The sequence below is a fragment of the Anopheles stephensi genome, chromosome 2, assembly GCF_013141755.1.
Source record: "Anopheles stephensi strain Indian chromosome 2, UCI_ANSTEP_V1.0, whole genome shotgun sequence".
Taxonomy (NCBI): Eukaryota; Metazoa; Arthropoda; class Insecta; order Diptera; family Culicidae; genus Anopheles; species Anopheles stephensi.
The window spans coordinates 33,021,375-33,041,335 of NC_050202.1; the positions used below are offsets into that span (position 1 = coordinate 33,021,375).

The window sequence follows — 19,961 nt, forward strand, 5'->3', positions numbered from 1 at the left end:
TAATCAAAAACACTGCCCTCAAAAGTCGGTCGATCACTACAATGAACGAAAGGCGCTTGTTAAAGGTGAAATTTTATGATTAGCGGAGAATGATGAGGAAATATCTTAAATTAATTATTTATCTACAGACAATACGACTTCAAGCCGTCATTAATAAAAACAAATAAAATAATTATTATTCTGTCCAAAATAGTGACGATAGCCGGTGCAAAAACGTTTTCAGCCGGAAAAAATATTCTCAGGTCAATCACCGTGACCAGGCTCTATATTAACGCAGCTTATTTTGCTTATAACGCAAGCTTATCTCTTTCACACTTACTTTACATTATCTAATCTATCTTGGTTTCCAACTCTACAAATCACATCGCAAAAAAGCTGTTTGTTTACTTTTTGACCTGTCCAAAAATTCTGAAACATTTTTCACCCTGTTTTCGTATACCTTCTAAATTTCTTAAAAAACATTTGTCGGCACACACACCCTGAAAAGTGAGTGCCGAAAACGTTTCTCATCTATCGAGGCCGGGAGGCTACACATTTGCTCCCTCGGTGGAGACGCTAAGTTTAACCAACGACCAATCGCTAGATCTTCGCGGCACGAGAGACTTAAGCTCAGCGTTTGAAAGCGAGTGAGAGAAACGAGTTGCTCACTCAATAGTGCAACAGCGACCAATCAAAGCCAAGAGCGCGGTGCAACACCAACGATCGTTGCATCGTTGCATCACAGGGATTTCTATGCTTTTCCCCCTCCACACTCACGCAACATACATGCTGCATTTTTACCGAACGGAAACGAGTAAAATGTGGATGCCCTCACTTTCGTAAGCCGGCTGCTCTCTCGCCGATCATCGTTCGTAGCCCTTTCTCACCGATCGTCACGATCGCAAGTGTCGAGCAGTGCAAGAAAAGTGCAATCCGCGCAATCCGCATTCAGTGTTGGGCTTTCTTGTGCTGTGCATGTGGTGCTTGGTGTCGTGTGGCATATCGATCAATTCTGTGAGATATTTCGCTATCATTCGTGGACGGAACAGTGTGTCGTGTAACGTTGTGTGTGTGTCCGCTTACGAATTTCGATTTCCATCAAAATGGACGGCGAAGGCCCTCCCGAGCTCGTAACATCGAACAGCTGCCGTAACGATAAGAAGCTGGTGGCGTTCATAATTGAGCGCCGAATGAGACTAATCGAAGTGGTGATGCCAATGGTGATGTTTTTTAGCAACGTGAAGGAAAACTTTCGTGCATTGTGGTTTTACAATAACTACGATTGCAATATTCCTCCGAATGCGTCTAGACCTTTGACCACGGCGTATCGGAAAAGGCGACACCAGAAGCGACTGAACATGTTAATCGCCTACAGCACTCCCGGCTCCCAGCTCAATGTGGGGGGATACCTGAAGCGAGCTCACATCTCATTCTTCAACAAGGAAGACTTCTACTGCTTGTACAACATATATCATGCAAAGAAGGCCAATCTGACCTATGTAGAATCCAGTGCTTCCGTACCACGTTTGTACAATAGCGCGCTAGTTCGGGGATCGGGGTTCGTTAATCCATACCCACTAAAAGAACGCTTAGTCGTGAGCTGCTTTAGTCTTGTGGAGTGTAGAGACTCAACTAACTATGGCCGTCATCTAAATGCTCGTCAGAACCTGGCCAGAGGAGATACGGCACTACGCGAGATGCCATTTGTGAGTTTACTTATAAAGGACTTGTGGATGCGATGCCACCATTGCCTGATCTACGCACCGCTCGTACTCATCCCGTGTCAATACTGCTCGCTGGCGTTGTTTTGTTCAGAGACCTGTCGTGATCTTGCCCACGAAGAATACCATTCAATGGAGTGTGCCATTATGCCGATCCTTCTTGGGCAGTATACACCCATCCAGTTTCTCGCTCTGCGTCTTACAATCCGTGTTTATAAAATGTTCCCCGGTACGTCGGATGCACTCGATGCGTACATTCGTAACCTATCCGATGACGACAACGCAAATGAGTATAGCACGCCTAGTTCGAAGCCAGATTATCGGAAGATCTACGGACTGACAACCAACAGAAAGCATTTGTCCAGACAATCACTAACCAACGATGGACTGAAAGCAGTCTCGCTGGCTAGGATGCTCGTGCGAAAACATGGACTTCCAAACAGCTTTGTGAAACTGCTTGCCGAACTGACTGTGCGCCATTTGCACATCCTCCGTGTCAACGCTCTGGTCCTGCATTGCTCCGTGGATGAACCATCGAAGAATGACTACAGCTCGAGTTCGGTGCCATACGCGCTAGTTCTGGTTACGACGGGCAGCATGTTCAACCATTCGTGCGACGCGAACGTGGAGTATTCGCTGTCACCTGACGGTGCAATTATGTTTGTGGCTAATCGTTACATTCCAAGAGGCACACAGATGCACGTCAACTATCGGTAAGTTATGACGACAATTTACGGGATGCGGAGAAGCATCACTTTACTTTATTATTTCTTCTTCACAGTATCGATCCCACGGATACCAGATATGCCTTTGAATGCTACTGCCAGAAGTGTATTTGGGGACGTGCGCGTCATGGGTCAACCTCGGAACACATGGTATAATCATGAAGCATAACACTGAATGCATAAATGTAGAGAGATTCAGAAATGTATCTGTTTATTTTTACCTGTGTCGAAGTTGGAACTCAAAGATTTATCAAATTTATAATCTGATATGTTTATTACGCGATTGCGATTGTCATAGAATATTTTGATTCCTTATAACATCAAATGTTAGAATATCTTGTATGTTTTGGGTGAAGCGGAGTGTTTGAAAAATTGCTAAATTGGTTAAGTAACATTTTTTTGTCTTCAAACAGTTTAGTTACACAGTCATTTAACTAAAGGTTCCTCTAAAATTGATTACGATGCGTCTTTGCTGTGGTTTTGTGTAACAATGAACGTCTTGTTAAGAATCTCTTTGGTCCCAACATATGGATGATCAGGAAGTGACACGCCATCTCAAATTGCTTCGTTCAAGTAGAGGAAACCGTAAGAAAAAAATGTTAAAGCGTTCCCCCAGCTGTTTTGGCCATATCTGCTTCAAATTAACATATAATTGAAAATATCATTAACTTTCAAGAAAATTCACTTATTTTTCAATGCATACGCCATTCAATGATCTTTGAGAGAATGCAGGAGAGAGAGAGAGATATTCACTCTTATTAACTAGACTTACTAAAACATAATACGATGTGAGGAATATACATAGGTTCTAGGAAATGCATAATGGTAATCCTCGATTCGGACGAAATGTGTTGCAAAATTCTGAAATAAATATATTATTAGCTTTGAAAATACTATTTTATGTTGCGTATTATTGTATTACTGATGAACATATCCATGAGATAGCCAAATTATTATAAGGATTCCAACGTTGGGTTCTATAGCACAAAACATGACATCCCTTGAGACTCTTGCATTTCAAAATTGGTGGATACGATCAGAGCTTTTCATGACCCTATGAGCCCACACAAGTGAGATCTCCCTTCACACAAATACTCCATTCTAGATCCCCCTTCGGAGCCCGTGCATCCGGTGCAGTCAAAGCAAAGGCATAAAATACCAAAGTTCGCACAGAGACACGCGCAACTCGTCGGCATTGCATCTGAAGTTTTCTTATACGACCGACGAAGGCGAACAAAGAACTGCATTGCTGGGCAAACCAACGGCAGACAATATGATTTACAATGCGCAAGTGACGGGCCCAACGTTGGCGATCCATCGTGCCTTTCACTTTTACAACTCCACATTCGTTCCGTGTTAATGGGTGGTGAGTTGGGTGTTTTGTGGGGTGGATACGAATTTGTGCGCAAGTCTATAGTCAGAGTCTCATCATGTGATCGTTGTTATCTTAATGACCACAACGCTATGCTCAATTATCAGAAGGGATATAAAAATTTGCATTTTTCCAATTTATAACTGACCCTGTTTGACCGCGAAGGGCTGTACTGATTGAAAAGTTTCTGTCATTCAAAGAATATTACTACGTGTGAGCAAGAAACACAGGGCATCCAAAGAGAGAGGGATAGTTATAGATGCTAGTTGATCGAAAATAATAGTAAATTTTCATTTCAATTTTCTTTGGTCACAAAACGATTCCATGACAGAAAAAATCGATTAATTGTTCTTGTATTTAGATGCCGCTCCTATAATGAATACCATTCAACACACTTCAGCGCATCACTGGAAGGTTAGTTTCCAATATCATCCAAGATCATAACGTTATTCATGGGTTGTAGTAATCTGTTGATGCTTCGATGATCCATTTCTTTAAGTCGCCTGCGTTCTATTCTTTCCCTTCTGTTGTGCAGTGATTATTCCTTGGTAGATTGGTGTAGGAGAATCCTTAAGATTGTGATTGTCCCCGTTTTCGGAGCATAACAGAGATACCGATATCCACGTCTACAATCCATTCTGGATGAATTTAAGATATCGAGAACATGATAGAAGTGCGTTTGCAACCGAATCTACACTTACAAGACAGAAAGCGCTTCCGGAGAACTCTTCTGCTAAGGCAATACTCACAAACCATGCAGCAAATCATCAGCAGCATAGCCCAACAAATACTTGGCCGTAGTTAATTTTTGACGTTTGACTGCTCGGCCGCAAATTCGTTGTGTTCCGCGTTAAATAGTAATAATTGTTTTGTGTTTCGTGCCGTATCACTTTGTAAACTGTTCTGTTTGACGACCAAACTCATTTCCAACATTGTGCCGTATTCGTGTATTGTTCCGTTCCACCGCGACTGTGTTTTACAACTTTTTATACGGATCTACGGTGCTGTTCCGCGATGGCGTCCATCTGCTTCTCGTGTGCTGAATCGCTGGGTGCTGCTGACGGCATCATCGGGTGCGCTTTTTGCGATGCCTCTTTTCACCGCGGATGCTACAGACTGCCGTCCGAGTTCATAGATGCGGTTTTGTCCTGCGTTGATGTGCATTGGATTTGCACTAGATGCACTAACGTCCTCAAAAATCCGCGCTGCCACTCGGACAAGGAAATAGGTGCTCAGGTCGGTTTCCAAGCCGCTCTTACCTCAGCTGTCATAGCTATGGGTAACCTTGTCGACCAAATTATCACTGAATCCTCTATTGCAGACTGCATCCACGCCTCAAAGTCGTAAACCTGATTCGCGACCCTTCACGACTGGAAAGCGGAGACGCGTTATAGCGGATTGTCCCGATGTTAACAAAAATGTAAACATTCGTGATGAAAACTTTTATTGTGCGTCATTGCCGAGTGTTTACACCAATACTACCGTTGGTATCCCACCGGCACCTACGCTGCCTAGCGAATTAGTGGGATCCGATCCGCATTCATCGGCGCTGCGAGCTGTGCCTCGAGAGCCTTCCACGAACCGGATTTGGATACGGCTATCCCGCCTGTCTACCGCCGTCACCGTGGAACAAATGGTTGCTTCCGTGAAGCGGCGGCTTGACACCGATGACGTTTTGGCATTCTGCTTGCTGAGGAAGGGAGCCAGTGTGGACAGCATGAACTGGCTGTCTTTCAAAGTGAGAGTCCCGGCAATCCTTCGAGACACAGCACTCACACCATCGACCTGGCCCGTCGGTGTTGGTGTTCGCGAGTTTCTTCAAACTCGTCAACAGGACCGACAACAAATAACCACCGGCCACCGTATCACTACTCACTCACCAGCAGTTAGCGTACACCGTTCCACGGCACGCACACCGGCAGCTACTGATCACCGCTCCGTGGCACAAACACCCACACACACTGCTTATCCCGTCCCGACACACGCACCCATAACACAGGCTCACGCATTTGCTTCCACACAAATATACGAACACGTGCTAAATGACACTACTGATGGTCCTAATTCGACGCTTGTTGACGGCCGTCCTTAAATCACCGCACCTTCAACGCGAATTTGCACCAGACAACACTGGATCACTTTTTTCACCGATAGGCGGACTACCGCCCAATTAGCGCAAGCACTTACCTGTGTTAATCCTGCTCCTGATGCGTACCGCTCTACTCGCTCTTCTGCTTCTGTTTAGTACCAAAACGTGCGGGGATTACGCACGAAGGTAGACGACTTCCGGCTGTCGATGTTGGAATCCGTCCACGATGTGATTGTCCTCACGGAAACCTGGCTCGATCCAAGTTTGCCATCGTCTCTGTTGTTTGACGACAACTTCAGAGTGTACCGCTGCGATCGTAGTGTTGACAATAGTGCGTGCTCTCGCGGTGGGGGTGTGCTGATCGCTTTCTCTCACTCTCTGACGTCACGGGAACACATAATGGTACAACCATCGCTTGAGCTTGTGGGCGTTGTCATCCAACTAGGCAATACACGACTATATATTGCTGCTGCTTATCTACCACCTAGACGTGCCGCAAATATTGTTACGCTCCGTTAATTCGAGGACTGCATTAACTCGCTATGCTCGGTTATGCATCCTGGTGATGCTACTGCTAGGCGACTTTAACCAGCCATCGGTCTCCTGGTCTGCTGCTCTTCAGGACCCGGAATTGTCCTTCCTGTATTTTGAACCGCGAACACGCTCTGCTATCTCTGCTCAGTTTGCTAACAGTATGCATCGCTCTGGTCTTTTCCAGCTTAACGGTCACTCTCATGAAAGTGGACGCATTTTGGACCTGATATTTGCGAATAGTGCGGTTGCTTCCGTCTGTGTACCACCAGCCGTTTGCTACACCCCGCTGCTAGCCATTGATTCATATCACCCAGCGCAAGAGATGGCCCTTCCAACTACACGTGTGAAGATTGCGACGCACGGACAAATCTCAACAGACTTTTGCCGATGATTTCTTCATTCGCTGCTGGCTTCAAGTGTTCCAGTTACGCCTCTCTCGATCTCGCCGTTGATGATTTTTAGACGCGGTTTATGTCACACGCGTTGATCGAGTGCACTCCGGTAAAGCGTCCTAGGCGAGGTCCTCAGGTCCTCAAGACGTGGTGTGACAGGACCCTGCGACGGCTCAAAACAGTCAAGGCTGCTGCTTACCGTCAATATCGGGCGCGTAGGTGTCCCGCTTCAAGATTTTTTTTTTTCGTTTATTTATAGAGGCTTTGGGTCTTTGAGACTTCATTCGCCTCTTTCCTGTCTATTGTTACATATGTGTGGTAAAAACTATGGCTTAACTATTGCTTAACTATTATTCTTTTTGTAATATGGAAACTATTGTGCTATAAATTTATAGTTCGCGGTACAGGTTGCTGATGTGTAAAATCGGATGAGGCGGTTCTGCTGTTGCTTGTCGGGAGATAGTATAATGGCTAGGTCGGTATCTAGTTGGCAGGTTGTTCGGTGTGTAGTGTATCCATGGCAATCGGTAAGGATGTGGCGGACGGTAATGTCGACGCCACAGAAGCTGCAAAGTGGAGGACTGGATCGTTCGAGCAGGTAGGAGTGGGTCAGGCGGGTATGACCAATGCGAAGCCGGGAAAGGACTCGTTGGATGTGGCTGGAATCGGGATCGTCCCAGGGTGCGGTTTTATGCTTGATGGAGCGGAGTTTTGTGGAGAGGTCTAGGTTGTGCCAGGTGGTGTTCCAGTGTTGAGCGACTATTGCGTTAGTGAAGCGGATGGCGTCACGGCGTGAAAGTGAGCTGTGCGGTTCGGCCGGCTGGAGCCGACCTTCGTTGGCCCCGCTTCAAGAAGCAACTACAATGCGGTACACTCTATTTATCGGCGCTATAATAAGAACCGTTATCTGGGCTACGTACGGTTCATAGGTTCGCGTTCGCGCAGTGACCCTCGCGCACTTTGGAAGTTCGTCAACGCTAGGCGAAAATCATCTAGTATTCCTAGCTGCATCAGCTACAACGGACACCATAGCACCTGTCCATCTGCAGTTTGTGAAATTTTTGTCTCACCCTTCGCCGCCACTTTCCTACCGGACTGATGAGGGGCAAATAACGGACGTGCTTGCAAACATACCTCTGGGTGCCATGAGCCCTAATACACCGATGTGTCAGGAGTGGTGAAAGCGATCGATCGTCTCAAACCATCCTTTGCTTCGGGGCCGGACGGGATCCCACCTTCGATACTGAAGCGTAGTGCTGTCACCGTTGCTCCCATTCTAGTCTCGACCTTTCGAGACTCGTTGAGCTTGGGTGTTTTTCCTGCTTGCTGGAAAACCTCGTGGCTTGTCCCCGTGCACAAAAAGGGGGACAAGTCAAACGCCTGCAACTACCGCGGCGTTACCTCGCTTTGTGCCTGCGCTAAGGTTTTCGAGCTCTTGGTGTACGAACCTCTGCTCGCTGCTGCTTCGAACTACATCAGCGCTAGTCAACATGGGTTCGTCCCTAAGCGCTCAACCTCCACCAACCAGATTGAATTCGTCAGCCTCTGTCACAGGACCATCGATGCCGGATCCCAGATCGACGCGGTTTACACGGACATCAAAGCTGCCTTTGACTGCGTCCCACACTCATTGCTGTTCGCCAAGCTCCAGACGCTTGGTCTACCCGGTCAGCTGCTGGGCTGGATGCGATCATACCTTGCCGGTCGATCATATCGCGTTAAAGTGGGATCGCATATGTCTCGCCGCATCGATGCTTCTTCGGGGGTGCCTCAAGGAAGTAACCTTGGACCGCTGTTGTTCGTCATCTTCGTCAACGACGTAACCCGGGTGCTCCTTGCTGGCAGCCACCTACTATACGCGGACGACGCTAAGCTATTCCTACCGATCCACAACCGGTCAGATCAACTCCGCCTTCAAGCCACTCTGTGCACGTTCCAGTCCTGGTGCTCGAAGAATGGTCTTGAATTGTGCGTCGAGAACGTGCTACGTTAAATGGTGCTACCATTGAGCGCAATAGCTGTGTCAGGGACTTGGGAGTGCTCCTTGACGAGAAGTTGTGCTTCCACCACCAGCTGGGACACGTCGTCACTGAGGGCAACCAACTCATCGGTTTACTAAAACAAATAGCTCGCGACTTCACTGATCCGGTATGCATCAAAATGCTATACTGCTCTTTGGTGCGGTCGGTTTTGGAATACGCTGCAGTATTATGGTGGCCATCCGCTGCTCGTCCGCTGGCCCGGCTGGAATCCATCCAGCGCAAACTCACTCGGTTCGCTCTGCGCTTCTGGAGGGTGGAGGTGGACTACGCTGGACGCTGTGTGCTACTGGGCCTCGAATCGCTGGACCATCGGAACTGCAACACCAGAGGCTGTTTGTTGCGGGATTACTAGACAACCGGATCGCCTCGCCGGGGCTTCTTGCTGACCTCAATCCATACGTCCCGCCGAAATCGCTCCGGGCTAGATCGCTGCTCGACGTGGAGGATCGCCGTATTTGATTTGGCGCCTCTGATCCGTTTTCATGTATGTGCCGTGAATTTAACGTCGTGTGTGATCGTCACCAACCGTACATGTCGCGCACCACGTTTTTAAACTGCATTCGTGGTGTGCGACCCATTCTTCGTTAATATATTTTGTTCGCGTTTATTCGTGTAATGTGCACTTTGTAATTTTATGTTAAAACCCGCTTCAAGAGCTTTTTTTTATTCATAAAGAACGGCCTGGCCGTATTGCTTCGAATATGTTTTTGTCTTTTGTCAATTTGTCGGAAGCGTGAAAAAGGGTCTAGTGGCAAACAAGATCACATATCTTATAAATTAAAGAAACATAAATGGTGCTATTGCACTCGACTGAAACGACGCTATTGCTCATGGACCATGGTGGATAACATTTACAAAAACTCTTAATCAGTCAAAAGTATGCTGAATCATTCACAATCCTTGTAAGAAAGGTGTTTGAGCAACCCTAAGGAACTCACTGAAATGAACCGAATAAAAGGTTAAATTCTAGAGGCCTGACAAAGGAGCGAATTACAAAGGATATCAATGACTATTATAAACATTTGTTCAGTCAAAAGCTGATCAATAATGAACCCTCTTGCCCTATCAAAACACCGGAAAACAGTGTGACATCAATCACCGATTAATGACAAAATATAAGTATGATGAGATTTTGAATACTATAAAAACATCAGCATCTCGAAGGTCTCCTGATCCTGAGAGGATTCCGATCGAGCTCCATAAACATGCGCTGATAGAGATGATTAAATTCGCAACGAGTCTCTGAGTGGTCATATTCCACAGCGTTTTGTGCTGTGCAAGCCCCAAAACGCTGGTCTCTGGATCGAAGAAATGAAGCGGAGAAGGTTGTCTCGTTGGATCTGTCCAAAGCGTTTGATCGAGACGAGTAAATTTTCATATTGAGTAGCTCAAGAAGAAAAAGAATGAGCTCTTCGGGTTTCAACTCAGAACTAGTGAGACTTTTGTTGATAATTGAACAGTCTTCTTCCCAAATCATAATAAATGAAGCTCATTCTTCTCCCTACCTCTCCAGGTCTATCCATCAAGCCGACCCACTTTCTATCCACCTAATTGTCCTTAACATCCTTCCACTCGTCACCAAGTTAGGAAGAGTGTGCTGTGATCAGGATGCGGACTTAATCTCGATGGTAACCACCTCTCCATTCAAACTGGAAGAATTACGAGCGGTTTTTGAGGCATTTGGGTTATTTGATATTTGATTTGGCTACGAACTGAAAAACGGCTGTGAATTCTCTGAACATTATTTTCAAATGACGTGCGGGAAGCAATAACGGAAAACCGGTAGCTTGTGATTCAAAACTTTAAATATGTATTTAGTTTGCATAGCCCGAGCACACATTGTGCTCTTGAACACACGTTTGCTACCAATACCATGGTTTGTCGCATTACAGCATATGAGTATTAGTGGACCAAACATTTAATTGTCCAATAATGCCTAACACCAGGCGCGGTGACACGTCTTAGACAGGCCCAACACTGCACAATCGATACTTAATCACCTCTGCAAGCAGTATCCATAACACTCGCTTCATCGTGCGTTTCTCTTCCGCTTTCTTGAGATGACACTTCTGCTGTACTTCACGCCCAGTGGCGGATTTAGCACCTAGGATATCCTAAGTGGAAAAGAAGTAAGGCTGACCAGAGGGAGTTCATTGTCAGTTCGGCACCCCCCGTTCAAGCATCCCCACCGCCGCTCAGTCTGCTTACCGATAAACCCGTCACTGTTACCACGGTTAACATGATGAAGTTGGTCAGTTTCACTGGCCGAAAGGGAAGAGCACAAAAGAGAAAGGGAAGATAATCACATGTTTACAACAGTGGCAGGGTTAGCCTATTAGTGCAGTGGGTGCTCGCTTGAGGTGTCGGTTAGGGCCTCCCATGAAGAAACCAGGCACATCTTAGTTCTGAGCAGTGTTACTCGACTCGAGCAGCGCTTAGAAGGGTGCCTTGATCCCCATGCATCATGACCTTCGACAAACTTCCCTCACAGCCCTCATCCTTCCCCCATTCCCCATTCTCATCCTTCCCCCATGGTCTTCCAGAGTCTTACACGTTGCAGATTCATCCGTGCCTCGGTTTCTTCATCCCATCACCCATTCACACGGAACGAACGAGGAAACGGAGAAAGACGCAAGAGTCGTAAAAATGTACAGAACCATGCACCGCAAGTGTTGAGCTCAACGTTTCGTCCTGGAAAGCATAGCGACTGAATGCGCGATGATCATTAAAATATTAATTCCCCCTTGCGCATTTGGAGGCTGTTCTTCAAATTCTCTTTGCTTACCGACAAGTTTCAAGTGCACCGCTTTTGCTTATTGGTGTACAGCCAATACTTTAGTTACTCTAACTTCCAGCGCTTTGTATCAGCCCACCCCTAACACCACATCTAAGCCACACACTACCACACTTCAGCGAATCAGACTTATGCACTACAATACTTAAAACTCTTCTTCTTCCTTGGCACTACAACCTCAAAACATCTCGGTCTGTCAGTCGGTCGGTCAGTCCTGGGATGTAGCTCACCCCCGAACACATGACCTCAGTGGGCAGCGATAAGTTTCGTACTCATTTTTCCACATGGACATTTCGATCGAGAATTAAGCGTGACAATTGCTCTTTATAAAAAAAACGCTGAAGATCTTGCTGACCGGTAAGATCATTTTCATTCACACAGCTTAATTGCTCCATTACAGTGATCTTGTTTGTGTGTCTTCGATGCGAGTGTCGGCGAATGCACAAATACACTGTAAATAGCCCGTTACTAATCATCAAAACATTGAGATGCGAATAATAGAATAATCGGTTGTAATGACAATGATCAAGTTTAGAAATCCTGTCGTCTTGTATGAGCGCCTAGATCATGATCTTATGGGCATTTTCCTTTTTATCCTGCAAAAGAAAGGTGACCTGACACGACGCATACTTGTAACCGAGGACGTTTGACAAGTCAACATTTATTTTATTCTTGCGTCCCCGCTCTTAACCCGATGTACTCGGTTACGAGATAAATGACAGCTTAGAACGAAGGAACATCGGTGATTTTCAAACGTCCTCATATCATACATATATCATACACAAGAATGCTAGATTTCGTTCGTTCCCCGGAATTTCCGCTCATTTGACATGACGTGGATGTGTAACAAAGGCTTTGATCGCACTGGCCCGTTTTTATAAATCACCAAGTTTGGTATACATCAACACGCTGTCGGTGGTGGTGTTCTGATTGTGGTACTGTGATTATATCGTGGTCTATGTGCCAATTCTCTTCAAATTAACAAAACTTTAACGACTTCAACTGTCATCTTTCACTCAATGCACTGATGGGAAGAACGAAAACCAGCTCTTATTAGTTATATGAACCTGAATTAGCTTATTGAAAACAGACGCTTTACAGTTATCTACTGAAACAACTAGAAACCGAGTTGTGCAGACCAGCTCTTTGCTCAAAATGATTCGTACCTTAGTTTTGTGCTGTGCTGTTGTGTTGGTTGGTGCGCATGATTTAACAAATTTATTTTTTATGGTTTTGGTACTTATGACCCTAGGGGTGGCTGTGACTCCAGACGTAATGATTGAGGAACTGTCAGGAGGTTGAGCATTTGCAAACGTTAACCGTGTTTGGATCAGCCGGGGAACGCGCTGCTAATGTCGCGAAAACTTGATCATAAAATCATCACAGCCCGCACACAGATACGCTGACCATGTCGGAGAAGCAGAAACGAATTGATCTGCAATGATCATCGACAACGGATGTTCTACTAAGCGAACTTGCAGGAGCGCACAATATGATTTACAACGTCCGAAAGTCAAGCCCAACGTTGGAGATTCATCGTTCTGCTGATTTTTCTGATTCTCCGCTGATTTCTCTGTTTCCAAGTTGGATGTTTTCGTGATGACCATTGAGGTTAGCTCATTTTTCATGGTACGCTCCGATTCGGTGCAGTAATCAAAGGAACGACATACGAATGCTTACGTGCATCAACTGCCATGTACTTCCTTCTTAAGAGCACTTTTCTTCTTGGGAGCTCAAACTCAAGCTCCATCTCTTTTATGCCACTTTTAAAATTCTTAAACATGATAGATCATATTTAGAAGTAAAAGTTGGGTGGATGAGTCAGTTTTGGCTATAGAACCTTATATACAAAACACACAGTAACAAATACAAGGAACACGCAGAAGTGGCAATGTGGGAAGGCACAACAGAACTTTAGGATGAGGTTGACAAGAGACGGGAACGGAAACAATGATGATCAAACAGATCAGCTACCGAATTGAATGCCAATAACGCGCGCGTCCTTGGATCATTATAGGAAAACTGCGTACGACGCAAAGGGATTATAAAGGAATAATATAAAGAAACAACTGCCAGAAGGGCGGGGGAGTCGATGTTGGACAGAAAAATGTTGGCCGATGAAAATGTTGGACGATCCTTAGGTCTAACCAAACCCAGCAACTGACACCGCTCAGAATGAGAGGGCAACGTTGCTCTGGAGTCGTTCAATAAACGAATCTCAGTAGCCGTTCGAGTTAAGAGACCCAACACATTGCTAGCTCTCTCGAGGACCGTGTTGAGATGCGGCTCGAAGGACAATTCGTCATACAGCAACATCTCGAGGTCCATGACCAAGGAAAACCGCGAAAGTGTTGAGTCGTAGAGCTTATAATAGTGTAAACATTTGGTAGGTGAACGATCAAACGAAATAACATAGCACTTTGAGACACAAACAACGAGCCCGTTTGAGATACAGGGAGTGGGAATCAAGGGAAGAGGACACAGGAAGATAAAACTTGACTTCATCATACAACACACAACCAGTTCTAATCCAGACACTGAGTAGAGCAGATGTGTTAACAATTTTCTCCATGAACGCGACAAATTTGGAAAAAAGGAAAAAAAACTAAAATCCACCTCGTTATAGCTGTATGGGTCATTTTCCTTTCTCATGATGGTGGGTAGAGTGGGAAGACCCAAAAGCAAGAGGCCGAGACCGGCGAGTGCTCAAACAAACAACAACTCGCTAGTGGACAAACGTAGTAATTCCAGCCCATCTGAGAACAGGTTTGCTCTTTTGGATGAAAGTGGGAGAGAGTAAAGCTCCACCGATCAGTATCAAAAGTAAATCCGTACAGTGTGTGCACAAACTGATAATTGCAGCTGGATTGGTTAACTATACCACCAAACAAACGTACACGGGTACTGTGGTGCAACTCACCAACACAAAACACTTCCGTAGTGGTATCTCTTACCTTAAAGCGAACAACGTCCCCTTCCAAACATACTAGTTGGAAGAGGACAAAACTACAAAAATTGTGTTGTACGGGTTGATAGACCTCCCTATCGAGGACGTTTATGATGTGCTTAAGTTAGAAGGCATCGTACCAACAGACATTAAAAAGATGTCGATAAAACAAAAAAAAAGGACAAACATGCCGTATATTTACTACATTTCACAGCAGGAAGTGTGAAATTAAACGTTTTAAAATCAATAAAAGCGCTGTTCCACTGCAAAGTGTCATGGTACTATAACAAAAAAAAATCTGGACCAATGCGTTGCGCGAGGTGTCAAGTATACGGACACGGCGCCGCTAACTGCAACCGGCAAATTAAGTGCAACAAGTGTGCGGGTGATCACGATTCTAAGTGTTGCCCACTAACGGTAGGGCCATCCTCAGGTGATGGTAAGATTCCTCAACACAAATTAAAAAGTGATAACTGCGACGGAATTCACACCGCCGGTTACTATGGGTGCCCGAAAAGACCCATACAAAAACCGAAATCGCAAGAGACGCCTACACCCAGGGTAACGCATCTGAATCTGTCACGGAAACATTTTCCACTTCTTCCACAAGCTCATAAAGCAAACGAATGGTTCGCATATACGAAAAAAACTTCCTCGGAGAATCATGTTCCGTTATTAGAAGAGAAGCAAGCCTCGGCAACAAAGACCTTTTTAATCACGATAAGATTATACCAATAGTAGGAGAAGTTTTGAAAAAACTACAAAACTGTAAAACAAAACAAGATCAAATCAAAGCGATATTCAAAGTAGTTGCTAAATTCTGCTTTGCAATATGAAACCCTCAACCTAACTTTTAAATGTCACAAACTGGAGAGCCAAAGGCGTCCTAAATAAAAAAATAGAAATAGTACATTTTTAACATCAACAAATACTGACATAATGGTCATTACCGAAACTTTCCTTAAACCAGAAGTGTCATTAAAAATAAGCAATTATGTAATTCATAGGTTAGATAGAACTACATGCCCTACAGGCGGTGTCGCTATAGTAGTAAGTTATAAATCTAGTACAATAATTTGCGGCGAATTCAGCGCGCGTAACAGAGCAGGGAACTGCGCTAGTACAAATTCTGCTGGAAAGACCCTCCATGATTATATACAAAGAGGTATCTTTACGGATTAGTGTCCTAATACTCCCACTTTCTACTCGGCAGACGCGTCCCGATCCCCTTCAACACTTGACATAGTCCTTTCAAATAATCTGAACGAATTGTCAATCCCTATAACGCTCACAGACCTATCTTCTGATAATCTTCTTGTATAATTAAACATTAAAAATTCCGAACCCTGTGTAAAGCCCCCAAACAAAACATATAACTATGCTGCTGCTGATTGGAACTTATTTAAAGAATATGTAAATAGTCACTTAAATATCAACCACATCAATCATATTAACATTAATAATACTAATGAAATTAACACAATAATTGCACATCTAAACGATGTCTTGACTACGGCTCATAACAGCTCAGTCCCAACCATCATCCCAGGACAATTCAACTTAATTATCCCTGAATATGTATTGAATTTGATAAAACTTCGCAATATGTTTAGACGTAAGTGGCAAAGACATCGGCTTTGCTCAGACTTCAAAAATGCTTACTATAGTCTTCGATCACAAATTAAATTTAATTTAGATAATTTAAGAAATCGCTCCTGGCCAAAAGTTCTCGAGGATATAAATGGAGATAATAAAGACAAAAATATACTCTGGAAATTTGTGAGACTGATAAGGAACAAGACTAATATAATTCCTACGTCAATTAAAAATTTAAAAAAATTACAAATTAATGATCAAACAATAATTGCAAATTCTGAAAAATGCGAAGCTCTGAAACAGCAATTTGAATGTGCACACAAAATCACCTTTGTCTCTTCCAGTCCGCTAGAGCGTAAAATTATCGCAGCCAATAATACTTTTTATCTCATCTAACAATGATATAGAAATCAGTCAACTGAAACTAGTAAAGCCTAGGGAAATAAGGAACATATTGAAAAGATTCAAAAACAGAAAGGCAGTTCGATGCGATGGAATTAGAAACAAGATATTAAAAAGACTTCCAAACAAAGCTTGTTAGTATTTCTAACCATTGTGTTCAACAGTTGCTTAAAATATGGATATTTACCTGATGCTTGGAAAAAGTAAAAAAATATTGCAATTCCCAAACATGGCAAAGACAGGACCAAACCTGAAAGCTATAGGCCGAATAATTTGCTAAGCTGTGTAGGAAAAGCATTTAAAAAAATTATAGAAGTGCGGTTACGTGCGCATACTGACAGTAAAAGTATCATCCCAAACTATCACCTCGGGTTTAACAATCATTGTCCACCACATATCAACTAGATCGGCTAATCAAAATCATAAAAAGTTACAGAAGGACTAAAACATCTACCGGATTGGTCCTTCTTGATGGCGAAAAGGCTTTCGATACCATCTGGCACGAAGGCCTTCTATATAAGCTGATTACTTTAAAATTTCCTACACACGTGATAAAGACAATAGGCTCTTTCCTAAAAATCGGCAACATAATATTTACATTGGACAAACCAAATCAGAAACTTTTGTTCCCGTGGTGGGTGTCCCTCAGGGAAGCACACTTTCTTCCCTACTATTTAACATTTACACATATGACATACCAACAATGCAAAAGCATCATCAGATCCTTAAACAGAGGACTTAAAGCATACAGCAGATACTGCACGACATGGTAAATGAAAACTAATGTTTCAAAATCAGAAGCTATATACTTTACGCGACACACATGCTCACGCATGCTTCCACAAAACAATCTTATCATTAATTCAAACACGATTCCATGGAAAAATGCCGTTAAATACCTCGGTTTGACATTAGATAAAAGGTTAACATTTAAAAACCACATTGAAAACACAACCATGAAATCAAGCAAAACGCTTAAAGCATTATACCCTTTCATGAACCGAAGGTCCAAATTGAACACAAAAAATAAATTTTTACTTTATAGAGCTTGCTTCAGGAAAATTCTCACATACGCTGCGCCTTTTTAAAAGTTGTGCCAAAACACACATTAAAAAGCTCCAAATCATAAAAATATGCTAAAAATAATAATTATTTTTCCCTGGTGGTACGTACGTACAAATATCCCTATGATAGAATCTCACATACATCAAATATGCATGAGTTACATTAATAAGTTTCTTTCAAGCGGAAATCCGATCTTGCAACAATTAGCACAACACACCTAATTCGATTATTTATTCCTAGGAAGAGATTTTCAACTATAAGTTAGGATTATCATAGCAATGTTAAGTTTTTTTTCTTATTTGCTATTAAACGATAGTTAGTATTAGGTCTTGCCTTAGGTTTTAGATGAAGCTTAAACTTTTCTCTTTTCGTGGGTTTTTTTTGTTGAAAATTTTTCCCACATAATCCTTTACAACTAACGATTATTCATGCAAGAAAAATATAGCACAGCAAAAGCTAAACATACATGATTTAATGAGGAGACCAAACTTTGCGAATCCATTGTAAATGATTAACCTCTTGTCAAAACACATTACTGAGTTAAATCCACAATAAAAAAATTCTACTACTAAACTACTACATAAAACATACAACCATTTCGGGGTAGCGATTTGATACAGTGAGCGATGAAAAGAGAAAACAACAAAGGACTCAAGACGCTCCCTTGAGGAATTCGAGATTTGCTGATGAACAGGCCTGAGAGAACCCCCTCAACCCTTACCCTTAATGAACGGTTTTCCCGAAAGGAACAGAGCCAGAGGAGGAGGAATCCACCAAAACCCAAACGCTCGAGCTTTATCACGACTCGACAATTTATTTCTAGGGGACATTCGACAACCCTTCTTAAACACAGGGATCATCCAAACAATGTAGGAAACGATTTGAAATAAAAGCGGGAAAGCTAAAAAAGAAACGTGCCTCGCATAAAGTCGTTTTGCGGTTAGTGCGAAACACGGTCTTAACTTTTCATCTCAAAAACCAACAATATATTCTTCTTATGATGTGAAAACATGTTTTTTATTAACTATCAACAAAAGTGGACGCTTGGGAACCATTAGTTCGATACTGCAACCTGAAAATTTTAAATCATATCTGGTTTAAAAATACCAAACCTCAGAAACTGGCAACAATAACCATTTTGCTAAGAGAAACGCCATTGGATTTTGATTTGTTTAATAGTTATTATGACAGTTTTTTATTGATAAAATGCAATAAGAACGCACATTATAACTTGGTGAAGAATTCGCGGAGTTTCGGATCGATGTGTGTTGCAATATTTACCAAGCGTCGTGTTCAGATTCCAAATTCGAAGAGAGTTATAATTGTGTTTTCTGCCCTATTTATAAACTTTCTGAGTGCCCCCCACGCGAGCGACACTCATCCTTACTCACTGTATACTTGAAATATTTCGTTTATCAAAAACTTGACGAAACTAGCTTTCGTCAAGTATGGTGTGACGTCTAAGCGTAAACAAAACATCTAAACGTAAACATACTCCCCCCCATGACAGAATGTCATAACAAAATAACTAATACGCGGTACTAACAGGACGGTTTCGCAACAGGTAAAACGCAAATTTTCGTAACAGGACGCGTGACTAATCCCCTTGCCGTTTTCAGCTTCACTACACGAGTAAGCTGATCATCTCCAGGGTGTATATCAATGATGCGCGCCAGTGGCCAGCGGGTGATGGGGAGGGAATCGTCCACAAGGATGGCCAGTCTGCCGGGAACGATTTCGTACCGAACCGAAAACTTATTGTCCTTCTGCATTTCCTGCAGATACTCAGTGGTCCAATGCTTCTAGAAACGTTGCACGAGTAATTGCCAGGTAATCCCCATGTCAGAGCAGTTGGTGGCGATGATGTTTTGCTGTTGCTCACTCTGAAATAACTCAAATAATTCTTTTAGCTCGTGTGACGCACCTTCGAAATTTTTCCCGTTGTCGGAGTGTATATCCGACGGTAGCCCGCGCCGGGCTGTGAAGCGGTGTAAAGCGGCCAAGAACCCTGCAGTGGTGAGATCGCTGACCAGCTCCAGGTGAACCGCCTTGGTTGCAAAAAAAACGAACAAAAACAAATAACACTTGGCAGCGGCAGCTCTCTTGTACGTCGGCTTAAGACAAAATGGGCCGGCGTAATCCACTCCAGTAACAGAAAACGGCCGGCTCGGAGTGATGCGTTGATACGGAAGTTGGCCGGTTTGGTGTTGCACTAGGGCGGGATCCTGTCGTATGCAACGAAAACAATTACGGACTACTCCTTTCACTAATCTCCGTCCGTCGAGCGGCCAATATTCTTCTCG

At 43.7% G+C, this 19,961-nt stretch overlaps 1 protein-coding gene across 1 annotated transcript; it reads left to right on the top strand.

The window, feature by feature from the left end:
* Positions 1-853: 853 nt before the first annotated feature.
* LOC118503381 (SET and MYND domain-containing protein 4-like) lies at positions 854-3,398 on the top strand. Its single transcript, XM_036036582.1, has 2 exons — positions 854-2,413; positions 2,482-3,398. Exons 1-2 carry the CDS (start codon positions 1,083-1,085, stop codon positions 2,579-2,581), a joined length of 1,431 nt encoding a protein of 476 aa, XP_035892475.1. The 5' UTR covers positions 854-1,082; the 3' UTR covers positions 2,582-3,398.
* Positions 3,399-19,961: the final 16,563 nt, after the last annotated feature.